General features: G+C 36.2%; 3 protein-coding genes and 2 pseudogenes across 4 annotated transcripts; 1 reads left to right on the top strand and 4 right to left on the bottom strand.

Moving 5' to 3' along the window:
- The first annotated feature begins 365 nt into the window (after positions 1–365).
- On the top strand, positions 366–2,863 carry LOC114736947 (transcription factor bHLH104). The gene is made up of 5 exons (XM_028924826.1): positions 366–526; positions 896–958; positions 1,617–1,694; positions 1,859–2,021; positions 2,395–2,863. The coding sequence occupies exons 1-5, from the start codon at positions 426–428 to the stop codon at positions 2,641–2,643; spliced, it is 654 nt and encodes a 217-aa protein (XP_028780659.1). The 5' UTR covers positions 366–425; the 3' UTR covers positions 2,644–2,863.
- A 907-nt stretch (positions 2,864–3,770) lies between these two features.
- On the bottom strand, positions 3,771–5,187 carry LOC114736955 (WAT1-related protein At4g08300-like; annotated as a pseudogene).
- A 2,697-nt stretch (positions 5,188–7,884) lies between these two features.
- Positions 7,885–10,189, bottom strand: LOC114736951 (WAT1-related protein At4g08300-like). Of its 2 annotated transcripts, XM_028924831.1 has the most exons (7): positions 9,931–10,189; positions 9,721–9,783; positions 9,491–9,607; positions 9,155–9,386; positions 8,857–9,015; positions 8,622–8,773; positions 7,885–8,258 (listed from the first exon to the last, which is right to left on the bottom strand). In XM_028924831.1, the coding sequence occupies exons 1-7, from the start codon at positions 10,134–10,136 to the stop codon at positions 8,093–8,095; spliced, it is 1,095 nt and encodes a 364-aa protein (XP_028780664.1). In that variant the 5' UTR covers positions 10,137–10,189; the 3' UTR covers positions 7,885–8,092. The 2 variants fall into 2 exon arrangements, with proteins under 2 accessions (XP_028780664.1, XP_028780665.1); XM_028924832.1 differs by lacking the exon at positions 9,491–9,607.
- A 1,341-nt stretch (positions 10,190–11,530) lies between these two features.
- Positions 11,531–13,695, bottom strand: LOC114736954 (WAT1-related protein At4g08300-like). Its single transcript, XM_028924834.1, has 7 exons — positions 13,469–13,695; positions 13,286–13,339; positions 13,045–13,161; positions 12,756–12,987; positions 12,480–12,659; positions 12,237–12,388; positions 11,531–11,705 (listed from the first exon to the last, which is right to left on the bottom strand). Exons 1-7 carry the CDS (start codon positions 13,693–13,695, stop codon positions 11,531–11,533), a joined length of 1,137 nt encoding a protein of 378 aa, XP_028780667.1.
- Positions 13,696–15,280: 1,585 nt separating this feature from the next.
- LOC114736953 (WAT1-related protein At4g08300-like) lies at positions 15,281–18,321 on the bottom strand (annotated as a pseudogene).
- Between the last annotated feature and the right edge of the window lie 993 nt (positions 18,322–19,314).

The following is a 19,314-nucleotide window of genomic DNA, read 5'->3' as shown; positions in this document are numbered from 1 at the left end:
AGCAAAGGGCTTATGGCTATGTGATGGGAAAAACCTCAAACGAGTAATACTAAATTTGACAATATGGAATAAGAACACATCGATTGTAAATAATAATTTTAGATCCAAATTGTCATTAAATCCGTTAATTTAACTATCATTCCCATTTTTTTAAATCATATTTTTGTTGAAATTTATATGCCGGTTTCCTTATTGGTGAACTTATACACCTATTTCAATTGGTGCATTCCTTTTTATTAAGAAGAAAAAGGCAAAACAATGAGCGCGACAGAGGTAGTAATTAATTAATTAATTACCGATGGTTTAATGCAGCGCGCAGTGTTTTATATAAAAGAAATTTGCTTTTTGCGTTTGTCTAATGTCTTATCATTGCAGAGAAGTGATTCACCAAACAACGGCGCGATTTTTGAGAACTCGAACCGCGAATGGATTCGCTGGAAGGTGGTAGCTGCTGGGATTTCCTCGATTACAGCTTGATCGACGATACACCGCCGGCGCCCACCGATTTTCTTTGGTCCAATCAGAGGTTCTTAAATTTTATTTTCTGATTTAATCTTGGTTTCTTTTCTTGGTTTTTAGATTTCTTCAATTTTATTCTCTTTGGATTCATAAAGCCCTCTACCTGAAATTCTATTCCATCTAAATCTCTCGCAAGTTGTGCGTGATGAGGATTCAATAAGAGGCCTGAATTTCACTAGGCTTTGTCTTCTTACTCGTTGAAGCATCCAGCGGAATCCTTTTCCCCCTTTATTCCCCCTTTTATTTTATCAATTAATCACTACCTCATTACTTGTGGAAGGCCAAATTGATTCTGTGTTTTTCTAAGTGTCCTTCTTGCTCCAGTTTGAGGATGGCATGAATGCTTGACACAACTCTCTCTATTTCCATTTGTCAGCGTGAGCTCGGGAATTGACTTTTCAGGCGGGGCTATTGTTCCTCAAGAGAGCACCCGGAAGAGGTATCTTGTCTGTTACAACTTGTGGCAAAAGTTTACTCTTTCGACTTTGTCGTTACTTGGATTTCGTTAAAACTTCATTTTTATGTAAAGAAGATTCAATCAATTTTGGAGGAAGTGGAAAGCCTAGTTTTGTTTGGGTAATCAATTTATTTCTTTCATTGCAAACCTTTCTTGTAAACTTTCGAGTTTTGTCTCTGGCTATAGTTAGCGGAATGTATTAAGCATTTCTATGAATGTTTACATGCTGATAATACTTCAGAGCACAACTGTGGTATTAATTGCGTAGTTGTCTACAGGATATGCATTGCTGAGTCTGCTGCTAAGATTTAATTTTAATTGTGACGATACTTTCTTGAATGCGAGGTAGAACTATTATTCTGGAAAAGGGTTTCAAACTTCAAAACATGATTTTGGTTCGGTATCATCTGTCTTCTAATGTCTCTAATTTATTTGTCAAGGGGAAAAGTCTAAAATTTGAACCATAAATGATTGCCATCCTCGATTTTGCAATATCTGACCTTATTGGATTGCATTTTTCATAACAGATGGAATGGTTAATCGCCCTTTTCTTCTTTTTAAATTAAGGAGTATTGAAGCTATATTTTGAAATGTTTTCTTACTTGGTTTTTGTGATTAATTTCTGGACGATGGTTCGTAGAATACGCCCCAATTTGTCAAGCAATCCAGGAACAAAAGCTTGTCGTGAGAAAATGCGGAGGGAGAAACTGAATGACAGGCATGCATCCTTTCAAGTGTTGAATTAAAGATTTCTCATGAGCTATTTTTTAGCTTTTATTGTGATATACGTTGCTTTGCAACTTCTACATAACATATGCATAGCACAAGAACTAGATGAGGCATCTGTGATTCCATGTTAATGCCTTTTGTTTTGCTTTGCAGATTTTATGACTTGAGCTCTGTTTTGGAGCCTGGGAGACCTGTGAGGACTGATAAATCGGCTATACTTGATGACGCCATCAGAATCTTGAATCAGCTTAAAAATGAAGCTCAGGAACTCAAAGAAACAAATGAGAAGTTGTTAGAGGAAATAAAATTGTTGAAGGTTGGCGACATGTGAAGCAGTAATAGTAATTTTTATTGAGCTTAAGCTTCCCCACTTTTTTAAAGAAAAAAAATCTTATCTTTATGTATTAAATATCGTTGAATTTACATTTTGCTCAACTTTTTCCACCTTAAATTCTTAATGAATGGACTTCCAGAAATCCCCCCCCGCCCCCAAAAAAAATTATGACGCTGGCTGAAGCTTCATCTTTGAAATAATGTTTAATGATTCTTTCTGATGGGTAAGACTCGGAGGAATCTGAGCTGTTTGTTAAAAAATGGTCCAGTCGTTTGTGTTTGGTGCTGTATTGCTCAATATTTTGTAGCTTTCAAAGTCTAGATTCCATATTGATAACTCTTGTCTTCCCTGACAGGCAGAGAAACATGAACTTCGTGAAGAGAAACTTGTCCTGAAAGCAGATAAAGAAAGGATTGAGGCACAGTTAAAAGCACTGCCAGTTTCACCCGCAGGATTTATGCCTCCCCATGCCGCTGCTTATCAAGCTGGGGTCAACAAAATGGCTCTTTTCCCAGGCTATGGTTACTACCCCATGTGGCAATATCTGCCTGTGTCCGCTCGTGACACATCGCAGGATCATGAACTCAGGCCTCCAGCTGCTTAGTGATTGGTGACTCTTAGTGTGCCCATTCAACAATGTGATGAACGGGGAGGGGTAGTTACATGTAAATAGTTTGAGAAGTAGTTTTTTGGCCTATTCACTTCAGCTAAATGTTGCGCTGAAGCAGGCTAAAATATTGTTTGAAGGAAGTAACATGAATTGCTACAGACATGCATTCCAAATTACAATATATTGATTACATATTCTTCATGGTTCCTAGTAATTTTTATTTCAGATAATTTTATTTGAGTTACAAATGGAATCTTTGAAGAACATAGGATTCTGTTCATTTCAACAACAACAAGTTTTACCTTATTAAGTGGAGTTGGTTACATGGATAGTGTGATGTCATTGTGTTCTATTAATAACCAAATTCTTAAGTAAGTTGTTAGCCAAAGGATCCCACACAATGACTTTGTTGAGTGTTCTTTTCAATTTTCCTTTTTTTTTTTTTTTTTAGGATTCCAAACTGTCTTATCTATATTTCTCACTGGCGCGTTCAATAGTCTTTTTTGCACATACTTATGCCATCTCATAAAGTTAGATTTTTTTTTTATGAAAAAATATTATTTAAAAAATGAGAATAAATTTTAGACATTATAACATCTGATATTTTCTTTTTTCGCTAGAGTTTATTCTTATAATTAATTATTCTTTATTTTTTTATGTTGACGCGTGATAATGTTTGCACGTCCATGCTTAATTTGTGAGAGGGAGAATACTGATAAATGCACTGCAAGCCATGATCATAGTTGTAGCATTTATGATGTTGAATCAGTTTCACATGAGTAAATTTGAGAGTGCTGAGTCAGTTAAGAGAGATATATACATGCTTGGACCTTTTACATTTAGAAAGCTAAATGTATGATCAAAGATCAGACAGAAAAAGAGTGAAGAGATTCAAGTTCAGATTTTCCTCCTCTTTTCAGTTTGAAAGCCGAAAAAAGAAAAAGAAAAAAGAAAAAAAAAAAAGAAACCATTTCAGGTAAGATCGAACTTATACACACACACATCAAACTTTCCTCGGAATGCCTAGTTTAATTTTCAGGTTCTAGCTCTTCAAAGATCTAAAGGCAATTCATCACTTCCGGTCGTGTCCTGTTTTTGGGATCATCAGAATTGCACTTGAATTACTCTTTTGTACTGTTGATGTCACCCACTTGCCCTTCTTCTTTACCCCAAATCAGCAAATACAGACCAATCACCGCTAAGATTGCCCCTATGATACTGAATTAACCATATGTCACACTCATTAAACTCCACAAAAATAGAAACCCAATACTTCACGCTGATTTGTTATGTTCGACAATCAGGGTAAAAACGTACTACTGATTGGAATTCACCCCAAAAAAAAAAAAACTGCTGATTGGGCTTCTCCAACAAGGCACATCCACGTAGGCAATGACAATTGTGCAGCGTATCTCTTTACGCTATATGCCTCTATATACTTTGTCTCAGGCTCTCAGAGTGGGGGAAATTGTGGATAGTATTGGTGGTATAAAAACTAGAAGAAAGCACAAGTATTTAAAGGTTCTGAAAGTTTTTTGACTGAACTGATTAGTGATGGGAAAATGAAAACCCAACCCGCACAATGTACCAGGTGGCCCATGCTACACAGCTTGCAATTGCAAGGAGTGACCCCTTTACCCATTGTCCATGGATATGATCATTTTTGTGAATATATATTAGACAAGGCGATGCATTTCTTATAGGCCCTCTATATAATGTTATGATGATCACCCCACCTGAAGAGACTAAAGTCCCGGCCACTATTGCTATACTGCGGGGACTGCGCAGATTAATAACCTCGATCCTGCAATTGATCCAAACAAGTGACGAACGAAAATGCATACAATTGCATCTCTATTATATGTGAATCAAGAAGCTTGAGAATTACCGAAGTATCACTGCAACAATGAAGGTAATGGAAGCTAGGGTGTTGAATAATATAGTCGCAAAGGTTGGATTGGTGTGTTTTAGGCTGACAAAGTACATGTTTAGACTCAAACTCACCCTGAAATTCTTGAAAGGAAATACACTATGTCATTAAGTTTATATATTATTTCCATTGAATGTAGAAATATAAGAATAATTAATATGCTTGCCTTTAAAGTCTTACTCCAACACAGAAAGCACAAAATTTCCCAAGAAGAGAGCCAGTGTCAACTTCGGCCTCATTTTTCTGCAAGAGATAGGACAAAGTTAACTGTAAGATACATTGAGAAACCTTGGATATGGAGGTTAAAAGCTGCTGAAAGGAGATTAAGGGAACAGAACATGTCAAAGTATCATGGAAGATCAATAAACGCCATGAATAGATCCATGTGTTTCTGCCTCTCAAGAAAGTATGCAAAAGGCAACAGTGCAAGCCTGGAAGGCCAGCTACAACATTCCGATAGGTTGCATAGACGTAAGGATTCAAGCCATGCTCGAAGGAAGCCTCTGTGATGAAATACAATATGGAACAGCCTACTGAACCAAGATCATCAACAGGTATGGCTTGAACTCGCAGCACAAACCCCCAAGACCACGCCTTTTTTGCTCCATTATTAACCTCAGCGATCAAGACTCCTCTCTCTCCCACTCAAACTCACGCTATCACCTTACCACAAGCTCTCAAGAAGTATAAAATTCCTATGAAATGCACTCAAGGTAGGTTGCGTGTTAAAGTACATTACTGCTGCAGGTGGAAAGATATTACGTCTAACAGTAATAACTATAAACATTTTTCCTGAGCGATTCCTCTATATTTTCTTGAATAATTTATGTTTGTGGTGAAGCTTGAGTTTCATCATGAGAACCAATAATACTCGAAATGATATAATAATCTTTTGCAACTAATTATAAATCAAACCCCATAAATGGCTGACGATTCTTGATTAGGTTTGGAAAACTTGGCTGTCCCACATGCATGCTGGCCTTGGCTCATTGGTTCTTTGTATTTCTTTTTTTGCTAATTACTTGTGCGCTATGACTAAGGCCATAAATTCATGTAATTTGGATGCCATAATTAAGGAGAATTAATTGGTGGCAAAGAAAAGGATATATATCATAGGAAGAATTTAAATGCACGTAAAAAAATTTCCCATATATAAACCAATATATAGTGTTCACTCGTCCCAGTGGAATTAAAGTCTTTAATAACTTTTGTTACGTGTGAAAGCTAGTGTTCGAATAAAGTAAATATAAAGCAGCATTGGCCCTCGGGGGACTTCTAAGAGCATTATTTGCGGTTGCGTATCAAAAACTCAAGGAAAATTATTGCTCACAAATTTAGTGGTAATGTTTGGTATGCATGTTGATGTTTTGTGGTAGTTATTATTTTTTTTGAAAAAAAAAATAGGATAAACGTGTATAATTTAAATTTCACAAATCTAATCCTTTCTTCTTCTTCTTTTGTACAAGTGGTGAAGTGGAAAACTAGGAAAACATTAAGACAAGGGGACTGTAATCCCACAGCCTCTTTCTGAATCAGGTTGTTCTTCTTTAATTTCATGTTCAGTTTAAAAGTTCTCTTTCAAAGATTACGGCGAAAATCTATTGAGTACAGAGACGAATTTCAAGGGGTAGACCATGGCCCAGTGTCTTTTCCCAAATTATTAAAAAAAAAAAATGTTTCCCATGGAAAGGATGTTTCCTCCATAAATGAACTATTTACAGGATAACATAAGCAAAGAAAACCAAATCAGAACACTGCAAGATAACATGATTGAAGTGGTGTAGCGTCTTATGCTGAAGCCTGAAAGTAAAGAGAAACGAAAAGAAACAATCATATAAAAAACTAAAGCAATTCTTCATTATATTAACATTGAATGAGGATAAAAGAGAAAAATTGTAATAAATAATAAGCATGGAGTCTTATAAAGACCACAGCATTCCTTCTCTAAGTACGTTAGACAGAGGATCTTTAATTAATATATCCGGGAGTTGGTGCAGAATCTTGAGTAATGGATTATGGCACTATATCCATAATGGAAGATCTACAAATCAGGGCACTAGATCACTAATCATATTTCCTGAAAAATAAAAATGTGTTTCTTCGTAATTATGAACAATGAATGTAAATGGTTTCCTTCTATAATAACACAGGAAGTCCCACGGTGATCTCCTTTGAGCAATTAATTTGATGTGACCAGGTATCATCACTATTACATATCAGAACATATATGTACTCTTTTATTTTCATTAAACCAGACCATTTGTCTTATAAGCTACTCATCCAATCCTAAATATAAAACTCTTATATTAGTGTATATAAGGGCTTTATATTTAAAGTCGGAAGAGTACTTTTGGTTTTCATGAAATTAGAGCTGGCTTTGATTTAAGAAGCCCCTTCTCCTCCCTTTTCTGAGCCTGTCAAGTCTTGAAGTGTCAGTATTTCAATCAGAAATACTGCACTGCATGGTCGCCCATCGATTCTTAGTGCTCTGAGAATTAGTTTTCCAAAGACAAGCAAATGCATATCATCTGCTAAATTGACAAATGACTTGTGCGCTATGAATCCTCAACCGTTAAAACTTTATTTATCTGCTTCACAAATCGGCAATATATATATATATCCTCTCCTGTACCACAGTACATGCAGATGTATTGATGAGTACCTTGCCTGAACAATAAGGCATATAGTGTTCATTGTAATGCACGATAGTGGTGGGGCAGTGAAAGAAATAAGTATGTTTAGGACCCATGCACACACAAGCACGGGGACAACTTTGCTGCTAGCTTTAAGAAACACTGTTTGAACGATGTGATTCTGAGAGAAAACGTGGCGCCTCATGCATCGAATGGAAAAAATTTGCCTAATTAAAGAACTAATAATTTTACAATCCCATTCACTTTAATGATATGGATACTATGGGCCCCACATTAAAGAAGCATGGATTCGCGGGGATGTCATTGATGCGAATGGGGTCATACCAGCAACCCCCACTATGTGTCATTATTCCTTTTTGACCAGACGACGTGTCATTATTGGCTACCATACATATTGCGGTTTCTATGTAATGAAGAAAAATAACAAATTAATTAATTACTGGGGCCTCGTGCCGCCACTGCCGCGACGCAATAAGCTCATCATGTAAGATGATAAATTGCCCAAAAAAATGCGACTTTTTTAAATTAAAAAAACAATCAAATCAATTACTTAGTGGGTCCAAAATATATGAAATTAATTAAGAGTTCTCATTTTGTGGGGAATCTTCTAGGCTTGCTTTGCGCTGTCCTTTTTCGTTATGATAGCCCCGTTTGATAAAGACACTGGCTTCCATCCAAACAAACAGTACGCGCTCTCAGCCCGTTCATTTTCAATGATTCATTCTTGTGAATTTGATCAAATGAAGTTCTATTAGCATTAAAAAAAAAAAACAGGCATTTCAGGCAAGACCAAGATGATCCATATATCTAAACATCGAGCTTTGATTTCCTCGGAATGCTTTTTCAGGTTATCTGACACTTAAAGATCTAAAGGCAAATCATCAGTTAGAGTTGCATTCTGCTTTTGGGGATCATCAGAAGTGCACTTCCATCGCTCTTTTGTGCTGTTGATATCCCCCTCTTGATCTTCTTTGCCCCAAATCAGCAAATACAGACCAATCACCACTACCATTGCCCCTACGAGGCTGAATTAACCATATATGTCGCACTCATTAGTTAAATGAGAGAGACGATACTCTGCAATAATAATCTTGAAATGTGCATGCTTTTGTCTGCTTAATGTACAAGATTTGGATGGCAGAAAATCTGTCATCATCCATGCATGCACATGTTTGTGTGTCTTTTCTTCGTCTAAATGAAAAGACTTGGTAAATCCATAGCTAATTAAAACCTTCGGTGGTTTTGCTGCTTCTAATTATATGGCAGACACAGAAGTATTCATCATGCTCATAGTGAATTACGTAATTATTCTAGACATGTTGATTGTTTAAAAATGAGGAAATTAAAAACAAGAACGATGAAAGAAAGGGTTATAATCTGCTACATACCAACCCAGATGAAGTCTTTCGCCGACGACGAAGTACGAAAGAAGAACCACTAAAACTGCAAGAAGAGGGTTGAACATAGTGACAAAAACTGGGCCTTTTTCTTCTGTGCACCACAGTTGAATGAAAACTAACAAACCCGAGGCCACAACTCCCTGCCATATTAGTGAAAAAATGATAAATAATGTTATTAACCATCAAACACTAGAACTTCCGATCTTTATATCTGTATACTTACGCCATATATTATGGACCACAGGTCAATATTGAACCCTATAGTCCATGCCGATTTGTCATGTTCTACTATCACTGTGAAGACTGCTGATTGGGCTCCTCCAACAAGGCACATCCACGTGGTCAATGACCATTGAGCAGGGTATCTTTTCAAGGTATATGCCTGTATATACTTTATCTCAGTAAGGGGAAAACATTTAGATAGGTTTGGTAGTATAAAACCAGAAGAGAAGCGCAGGTGTTCAAGAGTTCTGCAAGTTTAAAGTTGAATTGAGTAGTGATGAGAAAAACGAAAATCTAACCTGCATAATGTACCAGATGGCCCATGCTATACAGCTCGCAATTGTAAGGAGTGATCCTTTCAACCATTCCTCATGGATATGATCATCTTTATGAATATGAATCAGAGGAGGCCATACATTTTTCATTATAGGCCCTCTGTATAACGTCACGATCATTACCCCACCTAAAGAAATCAAAGTCCCAACTATTTTTGCTATACTGCGGGGATTGCGCAGGTTGATTACCTCAACCCTGCAGTTAATTCATGTAAGAGCTATAAGAATGAAAATGTAATTGCATATCTACGATATACTAAAAATTCCAAATTTATGCGAGTCAAGAGGCTCTGGAATTACCTGAGTATCACCGCAATGACGAAGGTAATGGAAGCTATGGTGTTATATATTGCAGTCACAAAAGTTGGATTGGTGTATTTTAAGCTAGTGAAATACATGTTTAAACTCAGACTTAACCTGAAATTTTTGAACGAAAAGGCAATTTCATCGGGTTTCTATATATATATATATATATATATATATTGTCCACTGGACAAAGAAATATATGAATAATATGTCTATCTTCTTACCCCAACAAAGAAAGCACAAAAATTTCCAAGAAAAGAGCCAATGTCAGCTTGGGCCTTATTTTTCTGCAACAGAAATAAAAAGTTAACTGCAAGAGACAGATGCATGTAAGACAGCAGCGCACGTATGGAGGTCACAAGCATCTGAAAGGAGATTAATACAAAAGTAGTCGAAATCCATCAATCACTGAGCATTAATCAGAAGACGCGTACCTTTCAAGAAAGTATGCAAAGGGCAAGAGTAGAAGGCCAGCCAATATATTCCGATAAGTGACGTACACGTAAGGATTTAGGCCATGATTGAAGGAAGCCTCTGCGATGAAATACAAGATGGAATAAGCCAATTGAACCAAGATCATCAATAGGTGGGGCTTGAACTTGGAGCACACACCCACAAGATCACATCTTTTTCTCTCCATTATCAGTATCTGAGTTCAATATCAGACTTCCTTGCTCTCACACGCAAACGCACACTACCCACCTTATCACAGTCTCTCAAGAAGCATAAACTGCACATATATATAGTAGTTTATGCATATCCTGTTCATTTTAGGAGAGCCAATGCTCGGAATATTATAATAATATAATCTTTTGCACGTAATCATAAACGACATAGAGGCCAGACGATACTTGGTGATATTTGAAGATCTTGGCTACCCCATATATGCTTGTTAGCCTTGGCCTATCGATTCTTCTAGTGCTCTTGGAATCGCACCATTAATTAAGCCATAGGTTCTTCGTGTTTCCTCATCTTTTGCTGATGATTCACGTTGTGCGCTATGACTAAGATAATTTATTCATGCAGGGATGGACCTACTTGGTCTAGAATTAGACCCCACAAAATCGTTTTTCTTTTAATATTATGTGTGTGATGTATATTTATTGCCCTAAGATTCAATATACTGTCAATGCTCCAATAACGTGTATGTGTATATATTGTGTCCACAACCTAAAATTCCTGGCTTCGTCCTGTAGTAACCTTTTATAGGTATTTAGATGCCGCATAAGGATAATCGATGGCCATAAAAGAAAAGATATCAAGAGAAGAATTTAAGTGCACGTAAAAAATTTCCCTATATATAAACCAAGCTATATAAAAGTTTGTCCCCCGATTTTTGCCCAAGGGTAAAAAAATTAAGTTTCTTTTTAGCGACCTTAATTTTAAATGTTGAAATGTTATTCAAATAAAGTAAATGTAAAGTAGTGTTGGCCCTTAGTGGAATTCTGATTTGAAAGTGTTAGTTGTGGTTGCGTATCAAAACGCCATGTAAGAATATTATTATTCAGCGATTATTTAACTAGTATCGTTTGGCGTATTGATGCTTGGGAGAATTGTAATAAAGTACCAAGAAAAGAAAATAATTATCAATAGGTCCTAATGACAAGTGAACAATTATCATTTACTTAGCACGTCTGTATTATTTAGTATGCGATTTACCTTCCAATAGCTTATCCAAATAAAACAAATTCAAATCACTTAGTTGGGGAGTTGGTAATGGGTCCAAAATATGAAAGAAATTAAAGGTTTCATTTTGTGGGGAACCTTCGATCTTTATTTTGTGCTGTCCTTATTCGTCGTCGTAATAAATCCATTTGGTGGCCCCTGTATGCGGGTCAAACAAAGCACAAACGCTCATATATTTCATCCACAAACAGACTTACACGCTTTATTGGCAACCCTTTCCTTTCTAATCATTCTTAGCGTAATGTGACCAACATGCAATTCCATGAAAAGAAAAGAAAAGAAAACCATACATTTCAGGAAAGATCAAGATGATCCATATATCTAAACATCAAACTTCCCTTGGAGTGCTTAGCTTTTTGGTCTTCTGACTCTCTTAAAAAGATCCAAGTTGTCCTGCTTTCGGGGATCATCAGAATTGCACATCAATCGCTTTTTTGAACTGCTAATGTCACCCTCTTGCCCTTCTTCTTTACCCCAAATCAGCAAGTACAGACCAATCACCACTACGATTGCCCCCACGATGCTGAATAACCATATATCACATTCATTAAACTTCACAGAACCAGGAAACATGATCTAACGAAAAATTAATATATATGTATATGAACGACCCTGGTTAAGTTTCCCTTCTTATTTGATAAAACATGTCTACAAAATCTTCGGAACTGTAAATTGAGAGACAATTCTACCACAGTTTTAAAGAGTGGGTTAAAAATTTGACCCTTCTTCTCCTATCCTTGTGCCATACTCTGGAATGAGTTGAAGATTTTTAAATGTGCATGCTTTTATCTGCTTAAATGACAAGATTTGGATGGAAGAAAATCTGTGATCATCCTTGCATATGTTTGTGTGTCTTTTCTTCGTCGCCTAATTGAAAAGACTTACAGGATGAATCCATAGCTAATTAAATCCTCCGGTGGTTTTGCTGCTTTTAATTAGAGCAAATACAGAAATATTCATGCTCATGGCAAATTGCGCAATTACTCTACTCCTGTTAATACTTAGCGGGAAAAAAAGGGGGAAGGATGAAGCAAAGGTTTTTTCGAATGTATACCAGCCCAGGTGAAGTTTATCGCCGACGACGGAATATGAAAGAACAGCCACTAAAACTGTAAGAAGAGGGTTGAACATAGTGACAAAAACTGGGCCTTCTTCTTTTGTGCACCACAGTTGAACGAAAATAAACAAACCCGAGGCCACAACTCCCTACCATATAAGTAAAATAGGAAATAATATTAACTACCAGACCCTAGAACTTTAAATTTTGTACTCTCATATATTAATATATATTGCTTACTCTCTTTATCTGCAGACTTGCACTACATGTTACGGACAACAAGTCTATATTGAAACCTACAGTCCACGCCGACTTGTTATGTTCCATTATCATTTTGAAAACTGCTGACTGTGCTCCTCCAACAAGGCACATCCACGTAGTCAACGACAATTCTGCATGGTATCCTTTCAAGCTATACGCCTATACATACATTATCTCAATAAGGTTAAAAATTGTAGACAGGTTTGGCGATATAAAACCAGAGGAAAGAACATATAATAATTCTGAGGGCCTAACCTGCATAATGTACCAGAGGGCCCAAGATATACAGCTTGCAATTGCAAGGAGCGATCCCTTGCACCGCTCGTCATGGATATGATCATTTTTACGAATATGAATCAGAGGAGGCCAAACATTTCTTATTATTGGTCCTCGATATAGTGTCACGATCACTACCCCACCCAAAGAAACCGAAGTCCAAACTATTTTTGCTATGCTACGAAGACTGCGCAGATTACTGACCTCGACCCTGTAATTAATGCAGACAAGTTAAGAATCAAAATCTACGTAATTGAGAATTAATTACCTGAGTATCACCGCAATAATGAAAGTAATGGAAGCTAGAGTGTTATATAATACAGTCGCAAAGGTTGGATTCGTGTATTTTAGGCTAGCAAAGTACATGTTCAGACTCAAACTCATCCTGAAATTCTTGAAAGATAAGACAAGTTCATTAAGCTTATATTTTTGTATATTGTTTCCATTGAAATTAATTAAATTAGAAAAATTATAATAATATGTTTGTATTTATCAAGGCTAAATCTTACTCCAAAAAAGAAAGCACACAAATTTCCAAGAAAAGAGCCGATGTCAACTTTGGCCTTATTTTCCCGCAACAGAAAGAAAGAGTTAGCTGCGAGAGATACACAGAGAGCTGCATATGGAGGTCACAAGCATCTGATGAGAGGAGAATAAAGAAAGAAAACAAATAAAAAATGAAGATAAATCACTGTGCATTAGCATATGTGCACCTCTCGAGGAAGTATGCAAAAGGTGACAGCACAAGGCCAGCCAAAATATTCCTATAGGTCACATAGACATAAGGATTGGAGCCATGAATGAAGGAAGCCTCTGTGATGAAATACAAGATGGAATAGACCAACTGAAGTAAGATCATCAATAGGTGTGGCTTGAACTTGCCGCACAAATCCCCAAGACCACATCCTTTTCGTTCCATTATTATTCTCAGCAATCAAGGCTCCTCTCTCTCACAAGCTCTCATGAAGCATAAAATGCGAGCACACACACATATATAGAGCAGCTTATATGTTTAGAGAGGGACACTGACACTTAGGTTTCGAGAGAATAAATTAATAACAGCTAGGATCCTCACTTTTTTTTTTTTAATGAAAAATGAGTTGCAAATATCAATTTAAACAACTGTAAATTGAGTGAGTTTCATTTGCAAATAAGACATTTAAGTTTTGCAGCTCATTTTTCAAAATAATTTGTCGGGGACCTAAATTTCATTTTCGCCAACACACTGTGGTGCAAAATTTCATATGAGGCGCACTTAAAATAGGGTGCGTGTTATTTCAAATAATCACAGATGGCTGAAATATTAAGGATAACAGCAACAACTATGAACAACTGTTTTTTTTTTTTACCTCAGCGATTCCTGTATAATTTCTTGAATAATTTATGTTTGTGGTGAATCTTGAGTTACCTCATGAGCACAAATACCCGGAATGATATAATAATCTTTTGCATCTGATCGTAAATGACACACACACACACACACACATAATGGCTAACGATTCTTGATGAGATTTGAGAAACTTGGCTGTCCCACATCCACGCTGGCCTTGGCTTATTGATCCTGTTCGTGCTTTGGGAGTAGCACCATTAAGCTAGCTATTGGTTCTTTGTATTTCTTCTTTTGCTGATTATATTACTCATGCGCTATGACTAAGATCATTAATTCATGTAATAACCATTTAATAGATACTTAGATGCCATAATTAAGGATAATTAGTGGGCAAAAATAACAGATATCTGGAGAAGAATTTAAATGCAACACGTAAAAAATTCCCCTGCATATCAATCAATATAAAAGTTTGTCATTCGAATTTTTTTTTTCCTCACACAGTGGGAAAACAATTAAAGCTCCCTTTAAAAGGTGTGTGTGAGTGGAGACAAAATCTGAAAAACAAGATAATTAAATGCGTGCACAGCACATTCCTGAAACATAACATAGCTTCTATGTTCGTGGTGATTGCTTTAGAAGAATTGGTTCCCCATCAAGTTCTTGCTCTTACCCATAGAGGTCCCATATAGGTATCCACACATCTTCCACTATATCCTTTATAATATACAGTGCCAAAGTTTAATAACATATGTGGTTGATATGAATGATGCTGGAAGGAGAGACCACTACACAATTTGTCATTATTCGCCATTATTTTTTTCTTTCCAGGGCAATGAAAAGAAATACGGTAGTTCTTTAAGTCACTGAGTGGCTTCAAGTGATCAGGAAATGTGCAGGAAAGAAAAAAGGAGTGAACGTAATGTCTTTTCGGTTCTCTTATTAAGTTATTGCTAATGGAAAGTTGGAATAATAATATATGTGTCCCAAGCCATTAAACCACATATATTCTACTTTGTGGAGTACTTCCTCATTGGTAAGTCTGGAGGTGCAGTTCAATCAATAGTCTAAATATTATAAAGTAGTCTAAAGTCTTGTCTGGATTTTTCCTTTTCAATATGAATATTTTCCTTTGAACAGAGGCCTTATTTATATAAACTAAAAATACAAAATAAAATCATCTAACCATCTTTCTGTTTGGTCTTATATCCATTATCAAAGCTTCTCCAACCGAAGAGCTACAAATTCATGCATATCAGACCCACAAACAAAGGCTCTTGGGTTCATGCAAGGCTCCCACCTGGCAATGCCTACGCTTCTATTTATCACCTTGCTGGTTGAGATTATTCTTTGATGTTGTTTATAAAACACTTTCAACACCTTTTATCGAATAAAAATCTTATATCAATCTTAAAATTTAATAAGTAACAGTCAACTGATAGTGTAGTTCTGTGATTTCATCTTCAAAAACAAAGATACACGTTTAATTCTCAACCCTTTTATTTCTAATCATTTCTTGGTGTAAATACAATTCTGTTAGGGTAAGAAACCGCGTTTTAAGCAAGATCATGCTAGTCTATACATCTAATTCAAGATTGAACTTTCCTCGTAAATGCTTATACATAGTTTTATGGTTTTCTGACTCTTAAGGTTAAAAGGTACTCCTCCGGTCTTTAATATAAGACCCATTTGACTAATTTGATTAGATTAAGGAAGTTAGGTAAATTAGTTAGTTATAAGAAATATGACACGTTTTTCCTAAAATACCATAACCATCTTTCTTAATACCCCTCTTCCTCTTCTATTTGATTATGGTTGATAGAGTATCTATAGGGGTAATTGAGAGAAAATTGATAAATATAAGAAATGGATCTTATATTTAGGACCAAAACTAACTCAATAATTGGGTCCTATATTAAGGACCGGAGGAGTAATTCATCAGTTCCGGCCATGTTCTGCTTTTGGGGATCATCACCAGAAGGGCACTTGAATTGCTCTTTTGTAGTGTTGATATCACACTTTTGCTCTTCTTCTTTGCCCCAAGTCAGCAAGTACATACCAATCACCACTACCATTGCCCCAACGATGCTGAATTATATTAAACCATACTTCACTCATTAAACTAGACAAAATAAATTAATCAAGTATTGATATAAAAACATCTCAATTCTCTTAAAAAAGGCCGAGTTATTCTGGCAGTTTTAAAAACATGGACGACAGTTCGGTAAAACTGCTGTGTTTCAACTGTTATTAGTAGATCATTCTCTGTAGATTTCCCTTCTGTTTGATATAACGTCCCCAGAATCTTCTGAACTGTACACTCATAGAGGGTAAACTTTAAAGAGAGAGTTAAAAATATAATATAATTGACCGTTCTTCTCCTATCTTTTTACCATACTCTGGAATGTGAGTAGAAGACTTACAAATGAGAAGATTTGGATTAAGGGAAATTCTGTGATCACGCATGCATGTCTGATCTGTGTGATTATGTGTTTTCTTCCTCTAAACAGAATTTCAAAAAACCTTGTAAATCCAAGTATAGCTATTTAGAAATATCCTTCGGTAGTTTTAGTGCTTTTAATTAGAGCAAATAAACGAAATTACGCTATTATTCTATACATGCTGATACTTTCAAAAAATAAAAAAGAAACACAATCACAATTTGAAAACAGTAAACAGAAAGATCAAGCAAGGGTTATATTCGAATATATACCAGCCCAGATGAAGTTTGTCACCGACGACAAAGTATGAAAGAACGGCCGAAAAAATGGTAGGAAGAGGATTAAACAAAGTGACAAAAACTGGGCCTGTTTCTTCTGGGCACCATAGTTGCATGAAAATCAACAAACCAGAGCCCACAACTCCCTGCCATAACAGGACTTAACAAATAATATTAACTGTCAGTCACTATATAACTATATATTTTGTACTCTGTATGTTAATTATACATCTTAATTACTCTCTTTATATGCACTTACACCATATAATATGGACCACAAGTCAACATTAAAACTTATAGTCCACTCCAATATGTTATGTTCCGCTATCACTGTGAAAATTGCCGATTGTACTTCTTCAAGAAGTGCCATAAATGAATTCAATGATAATTGTGGAGGGTTTCTTTTCAAGGTATATGCCTATATATATAAATATTGTATCGTCAGTAAGCCAAAAAACAAATGCAGATAGGTTTGGTGGTACAAATTAACAAGCTAGAAGAAAGCAGAGGCCGGCTTTGGAATAAAGTCATGTAAGTTTATAGTTGATCATTGAGTAGTAGTGATGGAAAAATGAAAACCTGACCTGCATAATGTACCAGATGGCCCATGCTATGCAGCTTGCAATTACAAGGAGCGATCCTTTCAGCCAGTCCTCATGGATATGGTCATTTTTATGAATATGCATCAGAGGAGGCCATACGTTTCTCATTATAGGCCCTCTATATAGTGTCACAATCGTTACCCCACCTAAAGAGACCAAAGTCCCAACTATTTTTGCTATACTGCGAGGATTGCTTAGATCAATAACCTCAATCCTACAATTAATTGGAATATAATACAAGTTCAGAATGGAAATGCAAATATTGCATATATCTATGTTAAAAAATTCCAAATTTATGCAAATCAAGAAAGCTTGGGAGTTACTTGAGTACCACGGCTAGAACAAAGGTCATGGAAGACACTGTGTTGTATATGACGGTCACAAAGGTTGGGTTGGTGTATTTCACACTAGCAAAGGACATGTTTAGACTCAAACTTACACTGAAATTCTTGAAAGAAAATACAATTGCATCACGTTTCTGTGCATTGTTTCCATAGAATGGATAGAAATATTGCAATAACTAATACACTTGTCCTGAAGGCCTTAATTACCCCAACAAAGAAAGCACAAAAATTTCCAAGAAGAGAGCCAGTGTCAACTTGGGCCTCATTTTTCTGCAAGAGAGATGCATAGATAGAGAAAGTTGTTGAAGAGAAATCACTATGCATGGGTACCTAAATGTGTACGTGCCTCTCAAGAAAGCATGCAAAAGGCAACAGTGCAAGGCCAGCTGCTAAACACCGACAGGTTACATAGCCGTAAGGGTTCAAACCATGAACGAAGGAAGGCCTCTGTGATCAAATACAAGATGGAATAGCCCAACTGAACCAAGATCATCAACAAGTGCGGCTTGAACTTGCAGCACAAACCCCCCAGACTACATCTTTTTCGTTCCATTGTTAATTTCAGCGTTCAAGCCTTCTCTCTCTCACCATCACCTTTCACATTCTCTGAAGAAGCATAAAATGCACATATATACTGCGCTGCAAAATTTCCTATTAGACGCACTTAAAATAAAGGGTGCGTGTTATTTCAAAAATTTTGTTTGAATGATTACGTTAAAGTATATGGTGCGTTTATCTTCCTTGAAGAATTTATGTTAAAGCGAATCTTGAGTTACAGAATGATACTATGAGAGCCAATTTGCAGGCTTGCACGTAATTGTAAACGAAAATAATTGGCTGATGATTAAATATTCTTGATGAGATTTGAAAATTACCGTCCCTCTTTCATGTTAAGCCCCTTGGTTCTTTTAGTGCTCTGGAATTAAGCACCATTAATCCATAGGTTCTTGTATGATCATTTGTGCTGATGCTTTGTGCGCTATGACTAAGATCATTAATTCATGCAATAACTATTGTTTTTTTAGCAAACATGTAATAACTGTCTAATAATTGTTTAGACATCATGAGAACAATTTAAATTCAATCTTAAAAAAATTTCTCTATATATCAACCAATACTCCAATAGAAAAATGTTTGCCTTCAATTCCAGTGTGGGAAAAATTTGAGTTTTATTGAACACTATTATTCGCCATTATCGTTGGCGTACTATGACGCCATGGTGAGTACGAGGGGATCGATCTTTACTGAGAGAATAACATTTCAGGCGTAGATATGTTTAGGTGGCTTCCACGAAAAGATAATTCCATTCCCAAGAGTATATTATCACATTCTGATCCCTCATCAATTTCTTTCCATTCACATTTTGCTGCAATAGGACGATATTCCAGCAACGTTGTGTGAAACACATACAAATTCCCCGTCGCACAACTTGTTCACGAAATAATATATACTACCTCCGGTCCTAATTATAAAAACTAGTTGACTAATTTGAGAACATCAAAGAAACAAGTTAAGTTAGTTATTTATAATGGATAGGTGTTATCTT

This window comes from Neltuma alba, unplaced genomic scaffold (assembly GCF_004799145.2).
Source record: "Neltuma alba isolate B1F8T4 unplaced genomic scaffold, ASM479914v2 tig00013391_pilon, whole genome shotgun sequence".
Taxonomy (NCBI): domain Eukaryota; kingdom Viridiplantae; phylum Streptophyta; class Magnoliopsida; order Fabales; family Fabaceae; genus Neltuma; species Neltuma alba.
Note: the sequence above shows the minus strand (reverse complement) of the source record. Positions and strands in the feature narration are given on the sequence as shown.